Source organism: Trachurus japonicus, unplaced genomic scaffold, assembly GCF_045865225.1.
Source record: "Trachurus japonicus isolate A0001 unplaced genomic scaffold, Traja_1.0 AP030500.1".
Taxonomy (NCBI): Eukaryota; Metazoa; Chordata; class Actinopteri; order Carangiformes; family Carangidae; genus Trachurus; species Trachurus japonicus.
In genome coordinates, this window is record NW_028220633.1 from 19,603 (window position 1) to 42,267 (window position 22,665).

The 22,665-nt window shown below is 49.3% G+C and overlaps 1 protein-coding gene and 36 non-coding genes across 37 annotated transcripts; 26 read left to right on the plus strand and 11 right to left on the minus strand.

Moving 5' to 3' along the window:
• Positions 1-355: 355 nt before the first annotated feature.
• Positions 356-2,254, minus strand: LOC146960301 (uncharacterized). The gene is made up of 4 exons (XM_085772456.1): positions 1,576-2,254; positions 1,170-1,226; positions 551-644; positions 356-461 (listed from the first exon to the last, which is right to left on the minus strand). Exons 1-4 carry the CDS (start codon positions 2,252-2,254, stop codon positions 356-358), a joined length of 936 nt encoding a protein of 311 aa, XP_085628582.1.
• A 1,790-nt stretch (positions 2,255-4,044) lies between these two features.
• trnal-cag (transfer RNA leucine (anticodon CAG)) lies at positions 4,045-4,127 on the minus strand. The gene has a single exon. It is a non-coding gene; the product is annotated as a tRNA-Leu (tRNA).
• Positions 4,128-4,342: 215 nt separating this feature from the next.
• trnaq-cug (transfer RNA glutamine (anticodon CUG)) lies at positions 4,343-4,414 on the minus strand. Its single transcript has one exon. It is a non-coding gene; the product is annotated as a tRNA-Gln (tRNA).
• A 765-nt stretch (positions 4,415-5,179) lies between these two features.
• On the plus strand, positions 5,180-5,252 carry trnam-cau (transfer RNA methionine (anticodon CAU)). The gene has a single exon. It is a non-coding gene; the product is annotated as a tRNA-Met (tRNA).
• A 163-nt stretch (positions 5,253-5,415) lies between these two features.
• Positions 5,416-5,488, plus strand: trnav-cac (transfer RNA valine (anticodon CAC)). The gene has a single exon. It is a non-coding gene; the product is annotated as a tRNA-Val (tRNA).
• A 280-nt stretch (positions 5,489-5,768) lies between these two features.
• Positions 5,769-5,841, plus strand: trnav-aac (transfer RNA valine (anticodon AAC)). The gene has a single exon. It is a non-coding gene; the product is annotated as a tRNA-Val (tRNA).
• A 1,096-nt stretch (positions 5,842-6,937) lies between these two features.
• trnad-guc (transfer RNA aspartic acid (anticodon GUC)) lies at positions 6,938-7,009 on the plus strand. The gene has a single exon. It is a non-coding gene; the product is annotated as a tRNA-Asp (tRNA).
• A 300-nt stretch (positions 7,010-7,309) lies between these two features.
• trnag-gcc (transfer RNA glycine (anticodon GCC)) lies at positions 7,310-7,380 on the plus strand. The gene has a single exon. It is a non-coding gene; the product is annotated as a tRNA-Gly (tRNA).
• A 446-nt stretch (positions 7,381-7,826) lies between these two features.
• Positions 7,827-7,909, minus strand: trnal-cag (transfer RNA leucine (anticodon CAG)). Its single transcript has one exon. It is a non-coding gene; the product is annotated as a tRNA-Leu (tRNA).
• A 215-nt stretch (positions 7,910-8,124) lies between these two features.
• On the minus strand, positions 8,125-8,196 carry trnaq-cug (transfer RNA glutamine (anticodon CUG)). The gene has a single exon. It is a non-coding gene; the product is annotated as a tRNA-Gln (tRNA).
• A 765-nt stretch (positions 8,197-8,961) lies between these two features.
• trnam-cau (transfer RNA methionine (anticodon CAU)) lies at positions 8,962-9,034 on the plus strand. Its single transcript has one exon. It is a non-coding gene; the product is annotated as a tRNA-Met (tRNA).
• Positions 9,035-9,197: 163 nt separating this feature from the next.
• Positions 9,198-9,270, plus strand: trnav-cac (transfer RNA valine (anticodon CAC)). Its single transcript has one exon. It is a non-coding gene; the product is annotated as a tRNA-Val (tRNA).
• Positions 9,271-9,550: 280 nt separating this feature from the next.
• trnav-aac (transfer RNA valine (anticodon AAC)) lies at positions 9,551-9,623 on the plus strand. The gene has a single exon. It is a non-coding gene; the product is annotated as a tRNA-Val (tRNA).
• A 1,145-nt stretch (positions 9,624-10,768) lies between these two features.
• On the plus strand, positions 10,769-10,840 carry trnad-guc (transfer RNA aspartic acid (anticodon GUC)). Its single transcript has one exon. It is a non-coding gene; the product is annotated as a tRNA-Asp (tRNA).
• Positions 10,841-11,140: 300 nt separating this feature from the next.
• trnag-gcc (transfer RNA glycine (anticodon GCC)) lies at positions 11,141-11,211 on the plus strand. The gene has a single exon. It is a non-coding gene; the product is annotated as a tRNA-Gly (tRNA).
• Positions 11,212-11,657: 446 nt separating this feature from the next.
• On the minus strand, positions 11,658-11,740 carry trnal-cag (transfer RNA leucine (anticodon CAG)). The gene has a single exon. It is a non-coding gene; the product is annotated as a tRNA-Leu (tRNA).
• Positions 11,741-11,955: 215 nt separating this feature from the next.
• On the minus strand, positions 11,956-12,027 carry trnaq-cug (transfer RNA glutamine (anticodon CUG)). The gene has a single exon. It is a non-coding gene; the product is annotated as a tRNA-Gln (tRNA).
• A 766-nt stretch (positions 12,028-12,793) lies between these two features.
• trnam-cau (transfer RNA methionine (anticodon CAU)) lies at positions 12,794-12,866 on the plus strand. Its single transcript has one exon. It is a non-coding gene; the product is annotated as a tRNA-Met (tRNA).
• Positions 12,867-13,029: 163 nt separating this feature from the next.
• trnav-cac (transfer RNA valine (anticodon CAC)) lies at positions 13,030-13,102 on the plus strand. Its single transcript has one exon. It is a non-coding gene; the product is annotated as a tRNA-Val (tRNA).
• Positions 13,103-13,383: 281 nt separating this feature from the next.
• trnav-aac (transfer RNA valine (anticodon AAC)) lies at positions 13,384-13,456 on the plus strand. The gene has a single exon. It is a non-coding gene; the product is annotated as a tRNA-Val (tRNA).
• Positions 13,457-14,601: 1,145 nt separating this feature from the next.
• trnad-guc (transfer RNA aspartic acid (anticodon GUC)) lies at positions 14,602-14,673 on the plus strand. The gene has a single exon. It is a non-coding gene; the product is annotated as a tRNA-Asp (tRNA).
• A 300-nt stretch (positions 14,674-14,973) lies between these two features.
• trnag-gcc (transfer RNA glycine (anticodon GCC)) lies at positions 14,974-15,044 on the plus strand. Its single transcript has one exon. It is a non-coding gene; the product is annotated as a tRNA-Gly (tRNA).
• Positions 15,045-15,490: 446 nt separating this feature from the next.
• On the minus strand, positions 15,491-15,573 carry trnal-cag (transfer RNA leucine (anticodon CAG)). Its single transcript has one exon. It is a non-coding gene; the product is annotated as a tRNA-Leu (tRNA).
• Positions 15,574-15,788: 215 nt separating this feature from the next.
• Positions 15,789-15,860, minus strand: trnaq-cug (transfer RNA glutamine (anticodon CUG)). The gene has a single exon. It is a non-coding gene; the product is annotated as a tRNA-Gln (tRNA).
• A 765-nt stretch (positions 15,861-16,625) lies between these two features.
• On the plus strand, positions 16,626-16,698 carry trnam-cau (transfer RNA methionine (anticodon CAU)). Its single transcript has one exon. It is a non-coding gene; the product is annotated as a tRNA-Met (tRNA).
• A 163-nt stretch (positions 16,699-16,861) lies between these two features.
• trnav-cac (transfer RNA valine (anticodon CAC)) lies at positions 16,862-16,934 on the plus strand. The gene has a single exon. It is a non-coding gene; the product is annotated as a tRNA-Val (tRNA).
• A 280-nt stretch (positions 16,935-17,214) lies between these two features.
• On the plus strand, positions 17,215-17,287 carry trnav-aac (transfer RNA valine (anticodon AAC)). The gene has a single exon. It is a non-coding gene; the product is annotated as a tRNA-Val (tRNA).
• A 1,146-nt stretch (positions 17,288-18,433) lies between these two features.
• On the plus strand, positions 18,434-18,505 carry trnad-guc (transfer RNA aspartic acid (anticodon GUC)). Its single transcript has one exon. It is a non-coding gene; the product is annotated as a tRNA-Asp (tRNA).
• Positions 18,506-18,805: 300 nt separating this feature from the next.
• On the plus strand, positions 18,806-18,876 carry trnag-gcc (transfer RNA glycine (anticodon GCC)). The gene has a single exon. It is a non-coding gene; the product is annotated as a tRNA-Gly (tRNA).
• Positions 18,877-19,322: 446 nt separating this feature from the next.
• Positions 19,323-19,405, minus strand: trnal-cag (transfer RNA leucine (anticodon CAG)). Its single transcript has one exon. It is a non-coding gene; the product is annotated as a tRNA-Leu (tRNA).
• A 215-nt stretch (positions 19,406-19,620) lies between these two features.
• trnaq-cug (transfer RNA glutamine (anticodon CUG)) lies at positions 19,621-19,692 on the minus strand. Its single transcript has one exon. It is a non-coding gene; the product is annotated as a tRNA-Gln (tRNA).
• A 764-nt stretch (positions 19,693-20,456) lies between these two features.
• trnam-cau (transfer RNA methionine (anticodon CAU)) lies at positions 20,457-20,529 on the plus strand. Its single transcript has one exon. It is a non-coding gene; the product is annotated as a tRNA-Met (tRNA).
• Positions 20,530-20,692: 163 nt separating this feature from the next.
• On the plus strand, positions 20,693-20,765 carry trnav-cac (transfer RNA valine (anticodon CAC)). The gene has a single exon. It is a non-coding gene; the product is annotated as a tRNA-Val (tRNA).
• Positions 20,766-21,048: 283 nt separating this feature from the next.
• trnav-aac (transfer RNA valine (anticodon AAC)) lies at positions 21,049-21,121 on the plus strand. Its single transcript has one exon. It is a non-coding gene; the product is annotated as a tRNA-Val (tRNA).
• Positions 21,122-21,585: 464 nt separating this feature from the next.
• trnad-guc (transfer RNA aspartic acid (anticodon GUC)) lies at positions 21,586-21,657 on the plus strand. Its single transcript has one exon. It is a non-coding gene; the product is annotated as a tRNA-Asp (tRNA).
• Positions 21,658-21,750: 93 nt separating this feature from the next.
• Positions 21,751-21,823, plus strand: trnav-cac (transfer RNA valine (anticodon CAC)). Its single transcript has one exon. It is a non-coding gene; the product is annotated as a tRNA-Val (tRNA).
• Positions 21,824-22,103: 280 nt separating this feature from the next.
• Positions 22,104-22,176, plus strand: trnav-aac (transfer RNA valine (anticodon AAC)). Its single transcript has one exon. It is a non-coding gene; the product is annotated as a tRNA-Val (tRNA).
• Positions 22,177-22,665: the final 489 nt, after the last annotated feature.

Sequence of the window (22,665 nt, forward strand, 5' to 3'; positions counted from 1 at the left end):
AGGGAGCTGTGCTGGAGGGACTGGATAAAACAAGGAGACAAACAGTAGAAAAATCATTATAGTTAGTGTGAAAAGCTTTGCTAAAATGAAATGATTATAGCAGAGTTGCAGAGGGGGTTTCTACACACTGTCTTACCGTCTTCAGCTTTGTCCTCAAAAGTCAGGACCTTGCGTGCAGCAGTGAGAGCAGGACTTGTGCTGGGTCCTGAAAAAATATTACCTTTCTGTTATGCATTTGTACAGGATATAAACATGGCAACATGTTAGCTAAAGTGAATGAAATGCTTCATGCAATTAGCAGATATGTCGTTAAATGTCAGCTGTATACTACAATGTGAACTGACCTGCAGTTGACTCAGTCCTCTCCTCCTCTGTTGGACCTGCAGTCTCCTTCAAGAGGAACGCCAACTGTGGTGGGAGGGGCACAGGTGTCTTCCTCTGAGCTCCTGATGAGGCTGGAGCTACAGGAGAGTTAAATATAAAAAACAAAACAATTATAATCATATTTAATATGTCATATTTAACTCAAGTTAACACATGATTTGTTTACATGGACTGGATTTCTGTGTTTTTACCATGAGCTGGAGATGCCTGCAGTTTAACAGTTGTATCAGGAGGGGGAGCAGATGCAGCAGCAGATGGAACTACAAAAGAAAAACAAATTAATCACTTATATTCAGAGTTCACAATGTCATCAGGTGTTGGTGTTAGTAGGAACTCAAACAGCCATAAACTTGCTACTCCCACTTCTCATAACTTCACAAAGTTAAATTGATTAATTACATGGCAGGCAACAAATCAGACGACACTACTCACTAACCTAAGTGGGGAGAGCAGTATGACACAACGAACAAGCATGCAAGTGTTAGCAGACAAGACTGCTTCATTTGTTTTAAAACAACATGCATGGAGAACAACGGTGTATACTTACCATCTTTGCTGTTGAAATCAGTTCATGGTGGCAGGCATCAATTCATAGTCCATAGGACAGTTAACACAACTCCAGCATAGGGCGGTATTATTAAAGGAACGGGGCCAGAACGTGGCCAGAACAAGGCCAGAACGTGGCCAGAACACAAACATAATAGTTAAAAACAGGCTCAGGTTTGGAGGGCATTTCATCATGTCAAAGAATTGTACTCCAGTCCTGAAACCGTGAATTTAAGAACCTGTCTTTGCTCCTGACGGCACTCCTGGTGTGGTAGCTGCTGCTACTGGCACATCACCTGGTTACACACAGAGAAATAAATAGAGGAGACATCAGATACAAAACATAACCATCATCAATTATGACATTTAGTGTAGAAAAACGTGTACTTACAGCTCTGCACCTGAAGCTTGGAGGGTGTTATGCTCAGCATCGCTCTCTCCAACTCAGTATCTTCATCCATCACTTTGTTGTACAGAAGTGTGTATAAAACAAGATTTAGTTTGCATTAAAAGAAGCTGTAATTTGTTACATGTAAAGTATATTTCTATATAGATATAAATGATACAGATTTAAAGCACTATTTCTGGCCAGACAAGAGAACTAACTTTACATATCATGTACAAAATATGAATAAAAGAACTTACCTGTGGGATTGGCTGGGGCACTTGAGGCACCTGTGGAAGCAGCAGCAGACTGTTGCCTCTTCCTCAGGTACTGCTGCAGCTTGGCCATGCGTGTCCCTGGGGCGCAGTTCCTCCCCAGGATGAAGTTGGCGTAGCCATCAGCCCTGCTGTCCCACACCTCCTTCCAGGTGCTCTTGGCCCGGGTGCCAAAGCCAACGAGCTGGTCGTCCTCCGCTGAGCCTGCTGCAACACCCACTTCCTTGGCCTCATACGCCAGAAGGGACTGGATCTCAGTAAAACCGAGAGCATAGTGGACGAAAGATCTCAGGCTGTCCTTGCTATGCCCCTCGGTCGTGGAGATTCCCATGGCCTCCTCCTTCTGGACGTGCTTGATGAGGTACACTGTGTACCCGATGTCGTTCATCAAGAGCCACCTGAAGGACTTCCCCTTGTACTTGCCAAACTGCAGGATGTAGTCTCCAAGCACCTCCGTCATGTCAGAGGCATCGCCTCCTCTCTGACGGACGAGAGCCAGAGCGTTCTGCCGCACCTGGTCCTCCCTCGTGGGTGCAGACTTGTCCTGCAGAGTGGGGTCGTCCTTGATCCGCCTGGCTTCAGCAGATGGATCCTGGAGGAGAAACCCAAGTGGTCCCTTGCGGAACACAACACTGAGTCTCCCAGGGAAAAAAGACATCTGCATCGCGATCTGCCATAAAAGAAAAACAGAATTTTAAGTTTATTTTACATTTAAAGTTATGACATTTCAGGTTTGTTTTGCATCAAAGCTATTTGTTTAACAACCTGGCCTTTTAAGATCTTGCTGCAGTACATTCTCTTTGATCTCTGAACTTCATTCAAAAAGGTCATGACCCTGTGTGTGTGTGTGTGTGTGTGTGTGTGTGTGTGTGTGTGTGTGTGTGTGTGTGTGAATTCACACATTGGGATACAGGAGGGGGGAGGGTGACAGTTACAGGAGAAGTGGAGAACTACTAGTGTGTGTAACCTGTTTCAGTGTGTATTAATGAAGAGGTTAAAAGAATAAACGTGTGTGTGAGAGAGTGGAAATATGGCGGAAATTTTTATTTTAACAATAATGTAGTCAGACTTTGTCAGTAACTACCAAACGAGTTAGGCTATCATACAAGCTGTGTACACTATGACCTGTCAACATCGATACTATTCAGATGTAAAGTGAAATGTGAAAAAAAAAAAGTTCATATTCATTCATGAATTGACGCATAACTTCACCGTAGTCTCATAGTAAACTTCGAACCAATGACGACAGGAATAAAGCTGAGCTAACGTCAAGACACGCCCATAACTTTACTGACAAGACGATTTACCGTCATCAACAACAACAACTGTACACAAGAAAATATAAAACCATCATGTTTCATTGTTTATTCTGCGCGGCATTTTACTACGAGCGCCTTTTTACTACGAGCGCCTTTTTATGAATTAACGTTACCGGGGGAAAGAAAAAAGAAGCGGGCTAACGTTAACCGGTGACAGATCGGTATCGTACGGCGCTGTCACGGCAATATCATAACGTTAACTTTATCACACATGTATATTATCAAAAAACAATACTAAGTTAATTCATAGTGTAGTCCGTATTTACACAAAACCCGTTTGACAGAGACAAATCGTAGGCTACCGAGTGAATGAATGAATAGCGAACAGTAAAGTTTGAATGAGCGCGGAACATAAACCCGGTGATATGACAGTAAACTCATACTTAAATTTATATATTAAAAAACATCATCTTACCTTTGATAAATGTACACGAAGTGAAATTCTCGGCTGTGTCTGTGGGCTCGACTGGTCTCCAACAGAAGTCAGCGTAGAATGAATGACAGCTCATAGAAAACAATGTAAGTGATTGGGAACAGCGCCACCGGGGCGTAGCGGCCAAAAATATATTACATCCGTAGTGGTTTAGCACTACCATAGAGAATGAATGAGAAACGGTTTAGGGATTTTAGCTAAACAATTCCCGGCCTCCGCGGCGCGGGAGGCCCGGGTTCGATTCCCGGCCAATGCAAAGATGCTTTTCCTTTGCCTGGGTTTGAATCCCCAACAGCTCAACCCACTCCACATTACCATGTCATCCTAGTGGTCGATCGCACAATATCTTTTTCGGGCGTTTGGCCGTTTATTGACAACGAGACAGTGGTGATGCAACAAATAGCAACAAAATGATAGTCTTTTTCCGTGCTTCTGGTTGCCTAAAACCTCAACAACGTGTACCGCCACCCACGCACATGAAAAGCACAGCAGCTCACAGGGATCAAGATGTGGGAAAAACACAGGCTGTCAGAAGTGGGATTCGAACCCACTCCTCCAGGGTAGACTGTGACCTCAACGCAGCCCCTTAGTGGTTCTGGCCTGCCGCGCGGGAGGTAGGGGTTCGAATCCTGGCCGCTGCAAACGCCTGGAAATTGCACAGCACGGCGACTCACAGGGATCAAGATGTGGGAAAAGCACAGCTGTCAGAAGTGGGATTCGAACCCACGCCTCCAGTGGAGACTGCGACCTGAACGCAGCGCCTTAGACCGCTCGGCCATCCTGACTGAGGAAATAGCCCTGAGCCCGTCACGTGTGAGCCAAGGCAGGGAATGACATCACCTGCAAATCAGTCACAAGGCACAAAGCAACGTTAGACTTACATTTAACATGAAGAAAAGCAGGGGGTGTCAACGGGTAATTTCCAGGTGCTGGCGAAAGGGGGCTGAATTGCAACGGCAGAGAAGAGGCAGCCTTCGTAACGGGCGGCTTCCAAACAGTCAGGTCCCACCGAGATTTGAACTCGGATCGCTGGATTCAGAGTCCAGAGTGCTAACCATTACACCATGGAACCGCTGGGCCAAGGTGTTGTCTGCTGATCGACCGCGTGGTCCAACCACGGGACGGACAAAAGTGCGCCTGCCCTTCCTTCCACTGCTTCTGCCTGCCTGATTTTTCCATCCCGTCTCTGGCTTTGGTATCACATCCACGTTTAAATGCCTGGGAGGCGTACCTCGGAGCCTGCAAGACTTCCCAGAAGAAAGAAGAGCAACATCCTTTCCAAGGTAAGGGCTTGTTTTTGGTGTTGTGTTTTTCTTACCGGATCATCCTGCTTTTTGATAGCAAATTATCTTTCCGATGTTTGGCCTGTTCTGCGGCAGTGACCAAAAGAAGTCATAGTCACAGCTTGATAGTTAGTGATAGGTAGCCAGCTACTGTCACACAGCCAGAGTAGATTGGCCCCGTTCAGAGGACCCTTGTTGGATGGCCAAGAAAAGAGCTGAGGCAGTAAGCGCTGGTGTATCAGTGGTAGAGTTCTTGCCTGCCACGCCCGAGGCCTGAGTTCGATTCCTGGCTCTTGCAAACTGTACTCAGACCAAAAGAAGCCTTAGTCACAGCTTGATACTGAGTGATTAGTTTGCCCTGGCTCTGGACAAAAATCCTCACTCTGCCGTTCACATCGTGTGATGTGACAGCCCTCCAGTAACACATGCTAGGTGGGGCTTATGTCCAGAGCTGCGGCCGCCCCACTCTTGACTGAGGAGCGGCCCGTGTTTTGCGTGTGGGTCACATTGAGAGTTCCTCCTGATTTTACTCATCCTCCCATTCTGCCATGTGGGCCTCGTTGGCGCAGTAGGCAGCGCGTCAGTCTCATAATCTGAAGGTCGTGAGTTCGAGCCTCACACGGGGCACTGTATACCTTTTGTCTAGCGGTGTGCACTGTGTCCCTGATGGCTGGCTCAGAGAGATTCTCAATCATTGTTTACAGCTAACAGAGCACAGCCAAGGTTTGTCAGGCTCAGTCTACGCTGGTGGGTTTCCCCACGTCAAACGCAAGAGCATGCCAGCAGTACAGTTTCCGTAGTGTAGTGGTTATCACGTTCGCCTCACACGCGAAAGGTCCCCGGTTCGAAACCGGGCGGAAACAAGGCTCCATCTCCACGGTTTTAGAAGAGAATCATCAGGCAGTTACTGGGAATCCTCCAGTTGACAGCCTACAAAGAGATGACTCAAAATTGCTCCATGTCGGCGACAGTCAAGCCAAGGTGAAAAAGCTGGTACGCTTGGCCAAATAAATGCCTGATTCAGTCTGATGATTCCGGAGAAAATCATTGTTTACTGCTAACAGAGCACAGCCAAGGTTTGTCAGGCTCAGTCTACGCTGGTGGGTTTCCCCGCGTCAAACGCAGGAGCATCCCAGCAGCACGGTTTCCGTAGTGTAGTGGTTATCACGTTCGCCTAACACGCGAAAGGTCCCCAGTTCGAAACTGGGCGGAAACAAGCTTCTCCTTCTGTGGATTTGCAAAACAAGGTGAAGTCAGGCCTCTACTGCGCACAGCGAGCTTGATGGTTTCGGCCTACATTTAGCATCGTTGGAAGGCTGGATGAAGTCCAGTCGATTTCTGCCACAGTCAGTGTGGATTTGCAGATGCGAAAACTCAGACATCTGAAGCACTGTAACGATTAAATCCTTTCGTCAGCCGTCCTTTACAAAATTCAGGTTACTTGAGTACAGAGCCCAAGCGCCCAATGACTGCAATATTTTTTTTCGTAGGATGAGTCCGGGAAAGTCCCGCCTTCCCCGCCTCTGATTGGCTGGATGAATTCTCCTCCGATTGACGTCATCTCACAACAGTACTGTAGTAAACTAAAATACACACAACTGAAAAATTAAATGTAATCAGACGCCATGGCGTAGCCCCGCTGGTTTCACATTCCGAAAAATTTAGTTTTTAAATTTATATTCCAAGTTTACATTTTGAGTTTGAGAGAAGTGTAATTGTGCCATTGGTTAGGTTTAGGCAATGAAGAAAGGAGTTGGTTAAGTTTAGTAAAAAGACCAGGTAGAGGCTAGACAGGCCAGATAAGTAGAGAGAGTCCAAGTTTACATTTTGAATTTGAGTGAGAAGTGTAATTGTGCCATTGGTTAGGTTTAGGCAATAAAGAAAGGAGTTGGTTAAGTTTAGTAAAAAGACCAGATAGAGTGTAGACAGGCCAGATAAGTAGAGAGAGTCCAGGTAGATCTAGGCACTTATCACGCTTTGCCGACAGCCTGCGTTTCACAGCCGTTTCACAACCAAAACAAACAACCAATCAGGCCAGAGCCCTTCTAGCCAATCAGAGTCGAAAATGGAGCCCATCTAGCCAATCAGAGGCGGGAAAGGCGGGACTTTCCCGGACTCGTCCTACGAAAAAAAATATCGCCCAATGACTAGTACTAGTACTAGTACTACTTGTACTTGACCTTCAAAGTAGAGCTGATGTGGCTGGGAGGACGGACCAGCAGTGAGACCGCCTATCCCAACCGCTAGTTTCCACAGGGCTTGCCCAGTATGTCCGGTCTGAGCCGCCCATAGCTTGGGTTGAGCCTCGTCCTTCCTCGTTAGTATAGTGGACAGTATCTCCGCCTGTCACGCGGAAGACCGGGGTTCGATTCCCCGACGGGGAGAGTCTCTTTGTTTTGCACTACTGAAGAAGAAAAAAAAGTCATCCTGTTCCTGGTCATCCAAGTGTGGGTTCGTGAAAAAGCCCACCGTTTTCTGCGGGTTTGTTTGCACTCCTGATTGTAGCTTGGACAGGCGTTAAGAGTTGTTGGAATCACCTGAGACCATGTGTAAACGACAGTCGTCAGACCATCTTGATTTCCTATTATTCCTCTGAGTCGGTTTTGCTATTCAAGCGGTTGTGGCCAGTTCATGGGGTGTCTGTGGACCGTGGCGGCAAAGTGGTAGGAAGGAGGGGCACGTAAGCATTGGTGGTTCAGTGGTAGAATTCTCGCCTGCCACGCGGGAGGCCCGGGTTCGATTCCCGGCCAATGCAAAGATGCTTTTCCTTTGCCTGGGTTTGAATCCCCAACAGCTCAACCCACTCCACATTACCATGTCATCCTAGTGGTCGATCGCACAATATCTTTTTCGGGCGTTTGGCCGTTTATTGACAACGAGACAGTGGTGATGCAACAAATAGCAACAAAATGATAGTCTTTTTCCGTGCTTCTGGTTGCCTAAAACCTCAACAACGTGTACCGCCACCCACGCACATGAAAAGCACAGCAGCTCACAGGGATCAAGATGTGGGAAAAACACAGGCTGTCAGAAGTGGGATTCGAACCCACTCCTCCAGGGTAGACTGTGACCTCAACGCAGCCCCTTAGTGGTTCTGGCCTGCCGCGCGGGAGGTAGGGGTTCGAATCCTGGCCGCTGCAAACGCCTGGAAATTGCACAGCACGGCGACTCACAGGGATCAAGATGTGGGAAAAGCACAGCTGTCAGAAGTGGGATTCGAACCCACGCCTCCAGTGGAGACTGCGACCTGAACGCAGCGCCTTAGACCGCTCGGCCATCCTGACTGAGGAAATAGCCCTGAGCCCGTCACGTGTGAGCCAAGGCAGGGAATGACATCACCTGCAAATCAGTCACAAGGCACAAAGCAACGTTAGACTTACATTTAACATGAAGAAAAGCAGGGGGTGTCAACGGGTAATTTCCAGGTGCTGGCGAAAGGGGGCTGAATTGCAACGGCAGAGAAGAGGCAGCCTTCGTAACGGGCGGCTTCCAAACAGTCAGGTCCCACCGAGATTTGAACTCGGATCGCTGGATTCAGAGTCCAGAGTGCTAACCATTACACCATGGAACCGCTGGGCCAAGGTGTTGTCTGCTGATCGACCGCGTGGTCCAACCACGGGACGGACAAAAGTGCGCCTGCCCTTCCTTCCACTGCTTCTGCCTGCCTGATTTTTCCATCCCGTCTCTGGCTTTGGTATCACATCCACGTTTAAATGCCTGGGAGGCGTACCTCGGAGCCTGCAAGACTTCCCAGAAGAAAGAAGAGCAACATCCTTTCCAAGGTAAGGGCTTGTTTTTGGTGTTGTGTTTTTCTTACCGGATCATCCTGCTTTTTGATAGCAAATTATCTTTCCGATGTTTGGCCTGTTCTGCGGCAGTGACCAAAAGAAGTCATAGTCACAGCTTGATAGTTAGTGATAGGTAGCCAGCTACTGTCACACAGCCAGAGTAGATTGGCCCCGTTCAGAGGACCCTTGTTGGATGGCCAAGAAAAGAGCTGAGGCAGTAAGCGCTGGTGTATCAGTGGTAGAGTTCTTGCCTGCCACGCCCGAGGCCTGAGTTCGATTCCTGGCTCTTGCAAACTGTACTCAGACCAAAAGAAGCCTTAGTCACAGCTTGATACTGAGTGATTAGTTTGCCCTGGCTCTGGACAAAAATCCTCACTCTGCCGTTCACATCGTGTGATGTGACAGCCCTCCAGTAACACATGCTAGGTGGGGCTTATGTCCAGAGCTGCGGCCGCCCCACTCTTGACTGAGGAGCGGCCCGTGTTTTGCGTGTGGGTCACATTGAGAGTTCCTCCTGATTTTACTCATCCTCCCATTCTGCCATGTGGGCCTCGTTGGCGCAGTAGGCAGCGCGTCAGTCTCATAATCTGAAGGTCGTGAGTTCGAGCCTCACACGGGGCACTGTATACCTTTTGTCTAGCGGTGTGCACTGTGTCCCTGATGGCTGGCTCAGAGAGATTCTCAATCATTGTTTACAGCTAACAGAGCACAGCCAAGGTTTGTCAGGCTCAGTCTACGCTGGTGGGTTTCCCCACGTCAAACGCAAGAGCATGCCAGCAGTACAGTTTCCGTAGTGTAGTGGTTATCACGTTCGCCTCACACGCGAAAGGTCCCCGGTTCGAAACCGGGCGGAAACAAGGCTCCATCTCCACGGTTTTAGAAGAGAATCATCAGGCAGTTACTGGGAATCCTCCAGTTGACAGCCTACAAAGAGATGACTCAAAATTGCTCCATGTCGGCGACAGTCAAGCCAAGGTGAAAAAGCTGGTACGCTTGGCCAAATAAATGCCTGATTCAGTCTGATGATTCCGGAGAAAATCATTGTTTACTGCTAACAGAGCACAGCCAAGGTTTGTCAGGCTCAGTCTACGCTGGTGGGTTTCCCCGCGTCAAACGCAGGAGCATCCCAGCAGCACGGTTTCCGTAGTGTAGTGGTTATCACGTTCGCCTAACACGCGAAAGGTCCCCAGTTCGAAACTGGGCGGAAACAAGCTTCTCCTTCTGTGGATTTGCAAAACAAGGTGAAGTCAGGCCTCTACTGCGCACAGCGAGCTTGATGGTTTCGGCCTACATTTAGCATCGTTGGAAGGCTGGATGAAGTCCAGTCGATTTCTGCCACAGTCAGTGTGGATTTGCAGATGCGAAAACTCAGACATCTGAAGCACTGTAACGATTAAATCCTTTCGTCAGCCGTCCTTTACAAAATTCAGGTTACTTGAGTACAGAGCCCAAGCGCCCAATGACTGCAATATTTTTTTTCGTAGGATGAGTCCGGGAAAGTCCCGCCTTCCCCGCCTCTGATTGGCTGGATGAATTCTCCTCCGATTGACGTCATCTCACAACAGTACTGTAGTAAACTAAAATACACACAACTGAAAAATTAAATGTAATCAGACGCCATGGCGTAGCCCCGCTGGTTTCACATTCCGAAAAATTTAGTTTTTAAATTTATATTCCAAGTTTACATTTTGAGTTTGAGAGAAGTGTAATTGTGCCATTGGTTAGGTTTAGGCAATGAAGAAAGGAGTTGGTTAAGTTTAGTAAAAAGACCAGGTAGAGGCTAGACAGGCCAGATAAGTAGAGAGAGTCCAAGTTTACATTTTGAATTTGAGTGAGAAGTGTAATTGTGCCATTGGTTAGGTTTAGGCAATAAAGAAAGGAGTTGGTTAAGTTTAGTAAAAAGACCAGATAGAGTGTAGACAGGCCAGATAAGTAGAGAGAGTCCAGGTAGATCTAGGCACTTATCACGCTTTGCCGACAGCCTGCGTTTCACAGCCGTTTCACAACCAAAACAAACAACCAATCAGGCCAGAGCCCTTCTAGCCAATCAGAGTCGAAAATGGAGCCCATCTAGCCAATCAGAGGCGGGAAAGGCGGGACTTTCCCGGACTCGTCCTACGAAAAAAAATATCGCCCAATGACTAGTACTAGTACTAGTACTACTTGTACTTGACCTTCAAAGTAGAGACCACAAAGCGGTACATTTGAAACCTGCACCAGTGGTCCATGGACATGGCTGATGTGGCTGGGAGGACGGACCAGCAGTGAGACCGCCTATCCCAACCGCTAGTTTCCACAGGGCTTGCCCAGTATGTCCGGTCTGAGCCGCCCATAGCTTGGGTTGAGCCTCGTCCTTCCTCGTTAGTATAGTGGACAGTATCTCCGCCTGTCACGCGGAAGACCGGGGTTCGATTCCCCGACGGGGAGAGTCTCTTTGTTTTGCACTACTGAAGAAGAAAAAAAAGTCATCCTGTTCCTGGTCATCCAAGTGTGGGTTCGTGAAAAAGCCCACCGTTTTCTGCGGGTTTGTTTGCACTCCTGATTGTAGCTTGGACAGGCGTTAAGAGTTGTTGGAATCACCTGAGACCATGTGTAAACGACAGTCGTCAGACCATCTTGATTTCCTATTATTCCTCTGAGTCGGTTTTGCTATTCAAGCGGTTGTGGCCAGTTCATGGGGTGTCTGTGGACCGTGGCGGCAAAGTGGTAGGAAGGAGGGGCACGTAAGCATTGGTGGTTCAGTGGTAGAATTCTCGCCTGCCACGCGGGAGGCCCGGGTTCGATTCCCGGCCAATGCAAAGATGCTTTTCCTTTGCCTGGGTTTGAATCCCCAACAGCTCAACCCACTCCACATTACCATGTCATCCTAGTGGTCGATCGCACAATATCTTTTTCGGGCGTTTGGCCGTTTATTGACAACGAGACAGTGGTGATGCAACAAATAGCAACAAAATGATAGTCTTTTTCCGTGCTTCTGGTTGCCTAAAACCTCAACAACGTGTACCGCCACCCACGCACATGAAAAGCACAGCAGCTCACAGGGATCAAGATGTGGGAAAAACACAGGCTGTCAGAAGTGGGATTCGAACCCACTCCTCCAGGGTAGACTGTGACCTCAACGCAGCCCCTTAGTGGTTCTGGCCTGCCGCGCGGGAGGTAGGGGTTCGAATCCTGGCCGCTGCAAACGCCTGGAAATTGCACAGCACGGCGACTCACAGGGATCAAGATGTGGGAAAAGCACAGCTGTCAGAAGTGGGATTCGAACCCACGCCTCCAGTGGAGACTGCGACCTGAACGCAGCGCCTTAGACCGCTCGGCCATCCTGACTGAGGAAATAGCCCTGAGCCCGTCACGTGTGAGCCAAGGCAGGGAATGACATCACCTGCAAATCAGTCACAAGGCACAAAGCAACGTTAGACTTACATTTAACATGAAGAAAAGCAGGGGGTGTCAACGGGTAATTTCCAGGTGCTGGCGAAAGGGGGCTGAATTGCAACGGCAGAGAAGAGGCAGCCTTCGTAACGGGCGGCTTCCAAACAGTCAGGTCCCACCGAGATTTGAACTCGGATCGCTGGATTCAGAGTCCAGAGTGCTAACCATTACACCATGGAACCGCTGGGCCAAGGTGTTGTCTGCTGATCGACCGCGTGGTCCAACCACGGGACGGACAAAAGTGCGCCTGCCCTTCCTTCCACTGCTTCTGCCTGCCTGATTTTTCCATCCCGTCTCTGGCTTTGGTATCACATCCACGTTTAAATGCCTGGGAGGCGTACCTCGGAGCCTGCAAGACTTCCCAGAAGAAAGAAGAGCAACATCCTTTCCAAGGTAAGGGCTTGTTTTTGGTGTTGTGTTTTTCTTACCGGATCATCCTGCTTTTTGATAGCAAATTATCTTTCCGATGTTTGGCCTGTTCTGCGGCAGTGACCAAAAGAAGTCATAGTCACAGCTTGATAGTTAGTGATAGGTAGCCAGCTACTGTCACACAGCCAGAGTAGATTGGCCCCGTTCAGAGGACCCTTGTTGGATGGCCAAGAAAAGAGCTGAGGCAGTAAGCGCTGGTGTATCAGTGGTAGAGTTCTTGCCTGCCACGCCCGAGGCCTGAGTTCGATTCCTGGCTCTTGCAAACTGTACTCAGACCAAAAGAAGCCTTAGTCACAGCTTGATACTGAGTGATTAGTTTGCCCTGGCTCTGGACAAAAATCCTCACTCTGCCGTTCACATCGTGTGATGTGACAGCCCTCCAGTAACACATGCTAGGTGGGGCTTATGTCCAGAGCTGCGGCCGCCCCACTCTTGACTGAGGAGCGGCCCGTGTTTTGCGTGTGGGTCACATTGAGAGTTTCCTCCTGATTTTACTCATCCTCCCATTCTGCCATGTGGGCCTCGTTGGCGCAGTAGGCAGCGCGTCAGTCTCATAATCTGAAGGTCGTGAGTTCGAGCCTCACACGGGGCACTGTATACCTTTTGTCTAGCGGTGTGCACTGTGTCCCTGATGGCTGGCTCAGAGAGATTCTCAATCATTGTTTACAGCTAACAGAGCACAGCCAAGGTTTGTCAGGCTCAGTCTACGCTGGTGGGTTTCCCCACGTCAAACGCAAGAGCATGCCAGCAGTACAGTTTCCGTAGTGTAGTGGTTATCACGTTCGCCTCACACGCGAAAGGTCCCCGGTTCGAAACCGGGCGGAAACAAGGCTCCATCTCCACGGTTTTAGAAGAGAATCATCAGGCAGTTACTGGGAATCCTCCAGTTGACAGCCTACAAAGAGATGACTCAAAATTGCTCCATGTCGGCGACAGTCAAGCCAAGGTGAAAAAGCTGGTACGCTTGGCCAAATAAATGCCTGATTCAGTCTGATGATTCCGGAGAAAAATCATTGTTTACTGCTAACAGAGCACAGCCAAGGTTTGTCAGGCTCAGTCTACGCTGGTGGGTTTCCCCGCGTCAAACGCAGGAGCATCCCAGCAGCACGGTTTCCGTAGTGTAGTGGTTATCACGTTCGCCTAACACGCGAAAGGTCCCCAGTTCGAAACTGGGCGGAAACAAGCTTCTCCTTCTGTGGATTTGCAAAACAAGGTGAAGTCAGGCCTCTACTGCGCACAGCGAGCTTGATGGTTTCGGCCTACATTTAGCATCGTTGGAAGGCTGGATGAAGTCCAGTCGATTTCTGCCACAGTCAGTGTGGATTTGCAGATGCGAAAACTCAGACATCTGAAGCACTGTAACGATTAAATCCTTTCGTCAGCCGTCCTTTACAAAATTCAGGTTACTTGAGTACAGAGCCCAAGCGCCCAATGACTGCAATATTTTTTTTCGTAGGATGAGTCCGGGAAAGTCCCGCCTTCCCCGCCTCTGATTGGCTGGATGAATTCTCCTCCGATTGACGTCATCTCACAACAGTACTGTAGTAAACTAAAATACACACAACTGAAAAATTAAATGTAATCAGACGCCATGGCGTAGCCCCGCTGGTTTCACATTCCGAAAAATTTAGTTTTTAAATTTATATTCCAAGTTTACATTTTGAGTTTGAGAGAAGTGTAATTGTGCCATTGGTTAGGTTTAGGCAATGAAGAAAGGAGTTGGTTAAGTTTAGTAAAAAGACCAGGTAGAGGCTAGACAGGCCAGATAAGTAGAGAGAGTCCAAGTTTACATTTTGAATTTGAGTGAGAAGTGTAATTGTGCCATTGGTTAGGTTTAGGCAATAAAGAAAGGAGTTGGTTAAGTTTAGTAAAAAGACCAGATAGAGTGTAGACAGGCCAGATAAGTAGAGAGAGTCCAGGTAGATCTAGGCACTTATCACGCTTTGCCGACAGCCTGCGTTTCACAGCCGTTTCACAACCAAAACAAACAACCAATCAGGCCAGAGCCCTTCTAGCCAATCAGAGTCGAAAATGGAGCCCATCTAGCCAATCAGAGGCGGGAAAGGCGGGACTTTCCCGGACTCGTCCTACGAAAAAAAATATCGCCCAATGACTAGTACTAGTACTAGTACTACTTGTACTTGACCTTCAAAGTAGAGACCACAAAGCGGTACATTTGAAACCTGCACCAGTGGTCCATGGACATGGCTGATGTGGCTGGGAGGACGGACCAGCAGTGAGACCGCCTATCCCAACCGCTAGTTTCCACAGGGCTTGCCCAGTATGTCCGGTCTGAGCCGCCCATAGCTTGGGTTGAGCCTCGTCCTTCCTCGTTAGTATAGTGGACAGTATCTCCGCCTGTCACGCGGAAGACCGGGGTTCGATTCCCCGACGGGGAGAGTCTCTTTGTTTTGCACTACTGAAGAAGAAAAAAAAGTCATCCTGTTCCTGGTCATCCAAGTGTGGGTTCGTGAAAAAGCCCACCGTTTTCTGCGGGTTTGTTTGCACTCCTGATTGTAGCTTGGACAGGCGTTAAGAGTTGTTGGAATCACCTGAGACCATGTGTAAACGACAGTCGTCAGACCATCTTGATTTCCTATTATTCCTCTGAGTCGGTTTTGCTATTCAAGCGGTTGTGGCCAGTTCATGGGGTGTCTGTGGACCGTGGCGGCAAAGTGGTAGGAAGGAGGGGCACGTAAGCATTGGTGGTTCAGTGGTAGAATTCTCGCCTGCCACGCGGGAGGCCCGGGTTCGATTCCCGGCCAATGCAAAGATGCTTTTCCTTTGCCTGGGTTTGAATCCCCAACAGCTCAACCCACTCCACATTACCATGTCATCCTAGTGGTCGATCGCACAATATCTTTTTCGGGCGTTTGGCCGTTTATTGACAACGAGACAGTGGTGATGCAACAAATAGCAACAAAATGATAGTCTTTTTCCGTGCTTCTGGTTGCCTAAAACCTCAACAACGTGTACCGCCACCCACGCACATGAAAAGCACAGCAGCTCACAGGGATCAAGATGTGGGAAAAACACAGGCTGTCAGAAGTGGGATTCGAACCCACTCCTCCAGGGTAGACTGTGACCTCAACGCAGCCCCTTAGTGGTTCTGGCCTGCCGCGCGGGAGGTAGGGGTTCGAATCCTGGCCGCTGCAAACGCCTGGAAATTGCACAGCACGGCGACTCACAGGGATCAAGATGTGGGAAAAGCACAGCTGTCAGAAGTGGGATTCGAACCCACGCCTCCAGTGGAGACTGCGACCTGAACGCAGCGCCTTAGACCGCTCGGCCATCCTGACTGAGGAAATAGCCCTGAGCCCGTCACGTGTGAGCCAAGGCAGGGAATGACATCACCTGCAAATCAGTCACAAGGCACAAAGCAACGTTAGACTTACATTTAACATGAAGAAAAGCAGGGGGTGTCAACGGGTAATTTCCAGGTGCTGGCGAAAGGGGGCTGAATTGCAACGGCAGAGAAGAGGCAGCCTTCGTAACGGGCGGCTTCCAAACAGTCAGGTCCCACCGAGATTTGAACTCGGATCGCTGGATTCAGAGTCCAGAGTGCTAACCATTACACCATGGAACCGCTGGGCCAAGGTGTTGTCTGCTGATCGACCGCGTGGTCCAACCACGGGACGGACAAAAGTGCGCCTGCCCTTCCTTCCACTGCTTCTGCCTGCCTGATTTTTCCATCCCGTCTCTGGCTTTGGTATCACATCCACGTTTAAATGCCTGGGAGGCGTACCTCGGAGCCTGCAAGACTTCCCAGAAGAAAGAAGAGCAACATCCTTTCCAAGGTAAGGGCTTGTTTTTGGTGTTGTGTTTTTCTTACCGGATCATCCTGCTTTTTGATAGCAAATTATCTTTCCGATGTTTGGCCTGTTCTGCGGCAGTGACCAAAAGAAGTCATAGTCACAGCTTGATAGTTAGTGATAGGTAGCCAGCTACTGTCACACAGCCAGAGTAGATTGGCCCCGTTCAGAGGACCCTTGTTGGATGGCCAAGAAAAGAGCTGAGGCAGTAAGCGCTGGTGTATCAGTGGTAGAGTTCTTGCCTGCCACGCCCGAGGCCTGAGTTCGATTCCTGGCTCTTGCAAACTGTACTCAGACCAAAAGAAGCCTTAGTCACAGCTTGATACTGAGTGATTAGTTTGCCCTGGCTCTGGACAAAAATCCTCACTCTGCCGTTCACATCGTGTGATGTGACAGCCCTCCAGTAACACATGCTAGGTGGGGCTTATGTCCAGAGCTGCGGCCGCCCCACTCTTGACTGAGGAGCGGCCCGTGTTTTGCGTGTGGGTCACATTGAGAGTTCCTCCTGATTTTACTCATCCTCCCATTCTGCCATGTGGGCCTCGTTGGCGCAGTAGGCAGCGCGTCAGTCTCATAATCTGAAGGTCGTGAGTTCGAGCCTCACACGGGGCACTGTATACCTTTTGTCTAGCGGTGTGCACTGTGTCCCTGATGGCTGGCTCAGAGAGATTCTCAATCATTGTTTACAGCTAACAGAGCACAGCCAAGGTTTGTCAGGCTCAGTCTACGCTGGTGGGTTTCCCCACGTCAAACGCAAGAGCATGCCAGCAGTACAGTTTCCGTAGTGTAGTGGTTATCACGTTCGCCTCACACGCGAAAGGTCCCCGGTTCGAAACCGGGCGGAAACAAGGCTCCATCTCCACGGTTTTAGAAGAGAATCATCAGGCAGTTACTGGGAATCCTCCAGTTGACAGCCTACAAAGAGATGACTCAAAATTGCTCCATGTCGGCGACAGTCAAGCCAAGGTGAAAAAGCTGGTACGCTTGGCCAAATAAATGCCTGATTCAGTCTGATGATTCCGGAGAAAATCATTGTTTACTGCTAACAGAGCACAGCCAAGGTTTGTCAGGCTCAGTCTACGCTGGTGGGTTTCCCCGCGTCAAACGCAGGAGCATCCCAGCAGCACGGTTTCCGTAGTGTAGTGGTTATCACGTTCGCCTAACACGCGAAAGGTCCCCAGTTCGAAACTGGGCGGAAACAAGCTTCTCCTTCTGTGGATTTGCAAAACAAGGTGAAGTCAGGCCTCTACTGCGCACAGCGAGCTTGATGGTTTCGGCCTACATTTAGCATCGTTGGAAGGCTGGATGAAGTCCAGTCGATTTCTGCCACAGTCAGTGTGGATTTGCAGATGCGAAAACTCAGACATCTGAAGCACTGTAACGATTAAATCCTTTCGTCAGCCGTCCTTTACAAAATTCAGGTTACTTGAGTACAGAGCCCAAGCGCCCAATGACTGCAATATTTTTTTTCGTAGGATGAGTCCGGGAAAGTCCCGCCTTCCCCGCCTCTGATTGGCTGGATGAATTCTCCTCCGATTGACGTCATCTCACAACAGTACTGTAGTAAACTAAAATACACACAACTGAAAAATTAAATGTAATCAGACGCCATGGCGTAGCCCCGCTGGTTTCACATTCCGAAAAATTTAGTTTTTTAAATTTATATTCCAAGTTTACATTTTGAGTTTGAGAGAAGTGTAATTGTGCCATTGGTTAGGTTTAGGCAATGAAGAAAGGAGTTGGTTAAGTTTAGTAAAAAGACCAGGTAGAGGCTAGACAGGCCAGATAAGTAGAGAGAGTCCAAGTTTACATTTTGAATTTGAGTGAGAAGTGTAATTGTGCCATTGGTTAGGTTTAGGCAATAAAGAAAGGAGTTGGTTAAGTTTAGTAAAAAGACCAGATAGAGTGTAGACAGGCCAGATAAGTAGAGAGAGTCCAGGTAGATCTAGGCACTTATCACGCTTTGCCGACAGCCTGCGTTTCACAGCCGTTTCACAACCAAAACAAACAACCAATCAGGCCAGAGCCCTTCTAGCCAATCAGAGTCGAAAATGGAGCCCATCTAGCCAATCAGAGGCGGGAAAGGCGGGACTTTCCCGGACTCGTCCTACGAAAAAAAATATCGCCCAATGACTAGTACTAGTACTAGTACTACTTGTACTTGACCTTCAAAGTAGAGACCACAAAGCGGTACATTTGAAACCTGCACCAGTGGTCCATGGACATGGCTGATGTGGCTGGGAGGACGGACCAGCAGTGAGACCGCCTATCCCAACCGCTAGTTTCCACAGGGCTTGCCCAGTATGTCCGGTCTGAGCCGCCCATAGCTTGGGTTGAGCCTCGTCCTTCCTCGTTAGTATAGTGGACAGTATCTCCGCCTGTCACGCGGAAGACCGGGGTTCGATTCCCCGACGGGGAGAGTCTCTTTGTTTTGCACTACTGAAGAAGAAAAAAAAGTCATCCTGTTCCTGGTCATCCAAGTGTGGGTTCGTGAAAAAGCCCACCGTTTTCTGCGGGTTTGTTTGCACTCCTGATTGTAGCTTGGACAGGCGTTAAGAGTTGTTGGAATCACCTGAGACCATGTGTAAACGACAGTCGTCAGACCATCTTGATTTCCTATTATTCCTCTGAGTCGGTTTTGCTATTCAAGCGGTTGTGGCCAGTTCATGGGGTGTCTGTGGACCGTGGCGGCAAAGTGGTAGGAAGGAGGGGCACGTAAGCATTGGTGGTTCAGTGGTAGAATTCTCGCCTGCCACGCGGGAGGCCCGGGTTCGATTCCCGGCCAATGCAAAGATGCTTTTCCTTTGCCTGGGTTTGAATCCCCAACAGCTCAACCCACTCCACATTACCATGTCATCCTAGTGGTCGATCGCACAATATCTTTTTCGGGCGTTTGGCCGTTTATTGACAACGAGACAGTGGTGATGCAACAAATAGCAACAAAATGATAGTCTTTTTCCGTGCTTCTGGTTGCCTAAAACCTCAACAACGTGTACCGCCACCCACGCACATGAAAAGCACAGCAGCTCACAGGGATCAAGATGTGGGAAAAACACAGGCTGTCAGAAGTGGGATTCGAACCCACTCCTCCAGGGTAGACTGTGACCTCAACGCAGCCCCTTAGTGGTTCTGGCCTGCCGCGCGGGAGGTAGGGGTTCGAATCCTGGCCGCTGCAAACGCCTGGAAATTGCACAGCACGGCGACTCACAGGGATCAAGATGTGGGAAAAGCACAGCTGTCAGAAGTGGGATTCGAACCCACGCCTCCAGTGGAGACTGCGACCTGAACGCAGCGCCTTAGACCGCTCGGCCATCCTGACTGAGGAAATAGCCCTGAGCCCGTCACGTGTGAGCCAAGGCAGGGAATGACATCACCTGCAAATCAGTCACAAGGCACAAAGCAACGTTAGACTTACATTTAACATGAAGAAAAGCAGGGGGTGTCAACGGGTAATTTCCAGGTGCTGGCGAAAGGGGGCTGAATTGCAACGGCAGAGAAGAGGCAGCCTTCGTAACGGGCGGCTTCCAAACAGTCAGGTCCCACCGAGATTTGAACTCGGATCGCTGGATTCAGAGTCCAGAGTGCTAACCATTACACCATGGAACCGCGGGCCAAGGTGTTGTCTGCTGATCGACCGCGTGGTCCAACCACGGGACGGACAAAAGTGCGCCTGCCCTTCCTTCCACTGCTTCTGCCTGCCTGATTTTTCCATCCCGTCTCTGGCTTTGGTATCACATCCACGTTTAAATGCCTGGGAGGCGTACCTCGGAGCCTGCAAGACTTCCCAGAAGAAAGAAGAGCAACATCCTTTCCAAGGTAAGGGCTTGTTTTTGGTGTTGTGTTTTTCTTACCGGATCATCCTGCTTTTTGATAGCAAATTATCTTTCCGATGTTTGGCCTGTTCTGCGGCAGTGACCAAAAGAAGTCATAGTCACAGCTTGATAGTTAGTGATAGGTAGCCAGCTACTGTCACACAGCCAGAGTAGATTGGCCCCGTTCAGAGGACCCTTGTTGGATGGCCAAGAAAAGAGCTGAGGCAGTAAGCGCGGTGTATCAGTGGTAGAGTTCTTGCCTGCCACGCCCGAGGCCTGAGTTCGATTCCTGGCTCTTGCAAACTGTACTCAGACCAAAAGAAGCCTTAGTCACAGCTTGATACTGAGTGATTAGTTTGCCCTGGCTCTGGACAAAAATCCTCACTCTGCCGTTCACATCGTGTGATGTGACAGCCCCTCCAGTAACACATGCTAGGTGGGGCTTATGTCCAGAGCTGCGGCCGCCCCACTCTTGACTGAGGAGCGGCCCGTGTTTTGCGTGTGGGTCACATTGAGAGTTCCTCCTGATTTTACTCATCCTCCCATTCTGCCATGTGGGCCTCGTTGGCGCAGTAGGCAGCGCGTCAGTCTCATAATCTGAAGGTCGTGAGTTCGAGCCTCACACGGGGCACTGTATACCTTTTGTCTAGCGGTGTGCACTGTGTCCCTGATGGCTGGCTCAGAGAGATTCTCAATCATTGTTTACAGCTAACAGAGCACAGCCAAGGTTTGTCAGGCTCAGTCTACGCTGGTGGGTTTCCCCACGTCAAACGCAAGAGCATGCCAGCAGTACAGTTTCCGTAGTGTAGTGGTTATCACGTTCGCCTCACACGCGAAAGGTCCCCGGTTCGAAACCGGGCGGAAACAAGGCTCCATCTCCACGGTTTTAGAAGAGAATCATCAGGCAGTTACTGGGAATCCTCCAGTTGACAGCCTACAAAGAGATGACTCAAAATTGCTCCATGTCGGCGACAGTGGGCGTGCCAAGGTGAAAAAGCTGGTACGCTTGGCCAAATAAATGCCTGATTCAGTCTGATGATTCCGGAGAAAATCATTGTTTACTGCTAACAGAGCACAGCCAAGGTTTGTCAGGCTTAGTCTACGCTGGTGGGTTTCCCCGCGTCAAACGCAGGAGCAACCCAGCAGCACGGTTTCCGTAGTGTAGTGGTTATCACGTTCGCCTAACACGCGAAAGGTCCCCAGTTCGAAACTGGGCGGAAACAAGCTTCTCCTTCTGTGGATTTGCAAAACAAGGTGAAGTCAGGCCTCTACTGCGCACAGCGAGCTTGATGGTTTCGGCCTACATTTAGCATCGTTGGAAGGCTGGATGAAGTCCAGTCGATTTCTGCCACAGTCAGTGTGGATTTGCAGATGCGAAAACTCAGACATCTGAAGCACTGTAACGATTAAATCCTTTCGTCAGCCGTCCTTTACAAAATTCAGGTTACTTGAGTACAGAGCCCAAGCGCCCAATGACTAGTACTTTTACAGTGACTTGTACTTGCCCTTCAAAGTAGAGACCACAAAGCGGTACATTTGAAACCTGCACCAGTGGTCCATGGACATGGCTGATGTGGCTGGGAGGACGGACCAGCAGTGAGACCGCCTATCCCAACCACTAGTTTCCACAGGGCTTGCCCAGTATGTCCGGTCTGAGCCGCCCATAGCTTGGGTTGGTCCTCGTCAGTCCTCGTTAGTATAGTGGACAGTATCTCCGCCTGTCACGCGGAAGACCGGGGTTCGATTCCCCGACGGGGAGAGTCTCTTTGTTTTGTGCTACTGAAAATCTATCAGGCTCACTGGGCGCTGGTGGATTTCCCGACGTCCGGAACAGGCTTTACGTCGGAGGGCAGTTTCCGTAGTGTAGTGGTTATCACGTTCGCCTCACACGCGAAAGGTCCCCGGTTCGAAACCGGGCGGAAACAAGGCTCCATCTCCACGGTTTTAGAAGAGAATCATCAGGCAGTTACTGGGAATCCTCCAGTTGACAGCCTACAAAGAGATGACTCAAAATTGCTCCATGTCGGCGACAGTCAAGCCAAGGTGAAAAAGCTGGTACGCTTGGCCAAATAAATGCCTGATTCAGTCTGATGATTCCGGAGAAAATCATTGTTTACTGCTAACAGAGCACAGCCAAGGTTTGTCAGGCTCAGTCTACGCTGGTGGGTTTCCCCGCGTCAAACGCAGGAGCATCCCAGCAGCACGGTTTCCGTAGTGTAGTGGTTATCACGTTCGCCTAACACGCGAAAGGTCCCCAGTTCGAAACTGGGCGGAAACAAGCTTCTCCTTCTGTGGATTTGCAAAACAAGGTGAAGTCAGGCCTCTACTGCGCACAGCGAGCTTGATGGTTTCGGCCTACATTTAGCATCGTTGGAAGGCTGGATGAAGTCCAGTCGATTTCTGCCACAGTCAGTGTGGATTTGCAGATGCGAAAACTCAGACATCTGAAGCACTGTAACGATTAAATCCTTTCGTCAGCCGTCCTTTACAAAATTCAGGTTACTTGAGTACAGAGCCCAAGCGCCCAATGACTGCAAATATTTTTTTTCGTAGGATGAGTCCGGGAAAGTCCCGCCTTCCCCGCCTCTGATTGGCTGGATGAATTCTCCTCCGATTGACGTCATCTCACAACAGTACTGTAGTAAACTAAAATACACACAACTGAAAAATTAAATGTAATCAGACGCCATGGCGTAGCCCCGCTGGTTTCACATTCCGAAAAATTTAGTTTTTAAATTTATATTCCAAGATACATTTTGAGTTTGAG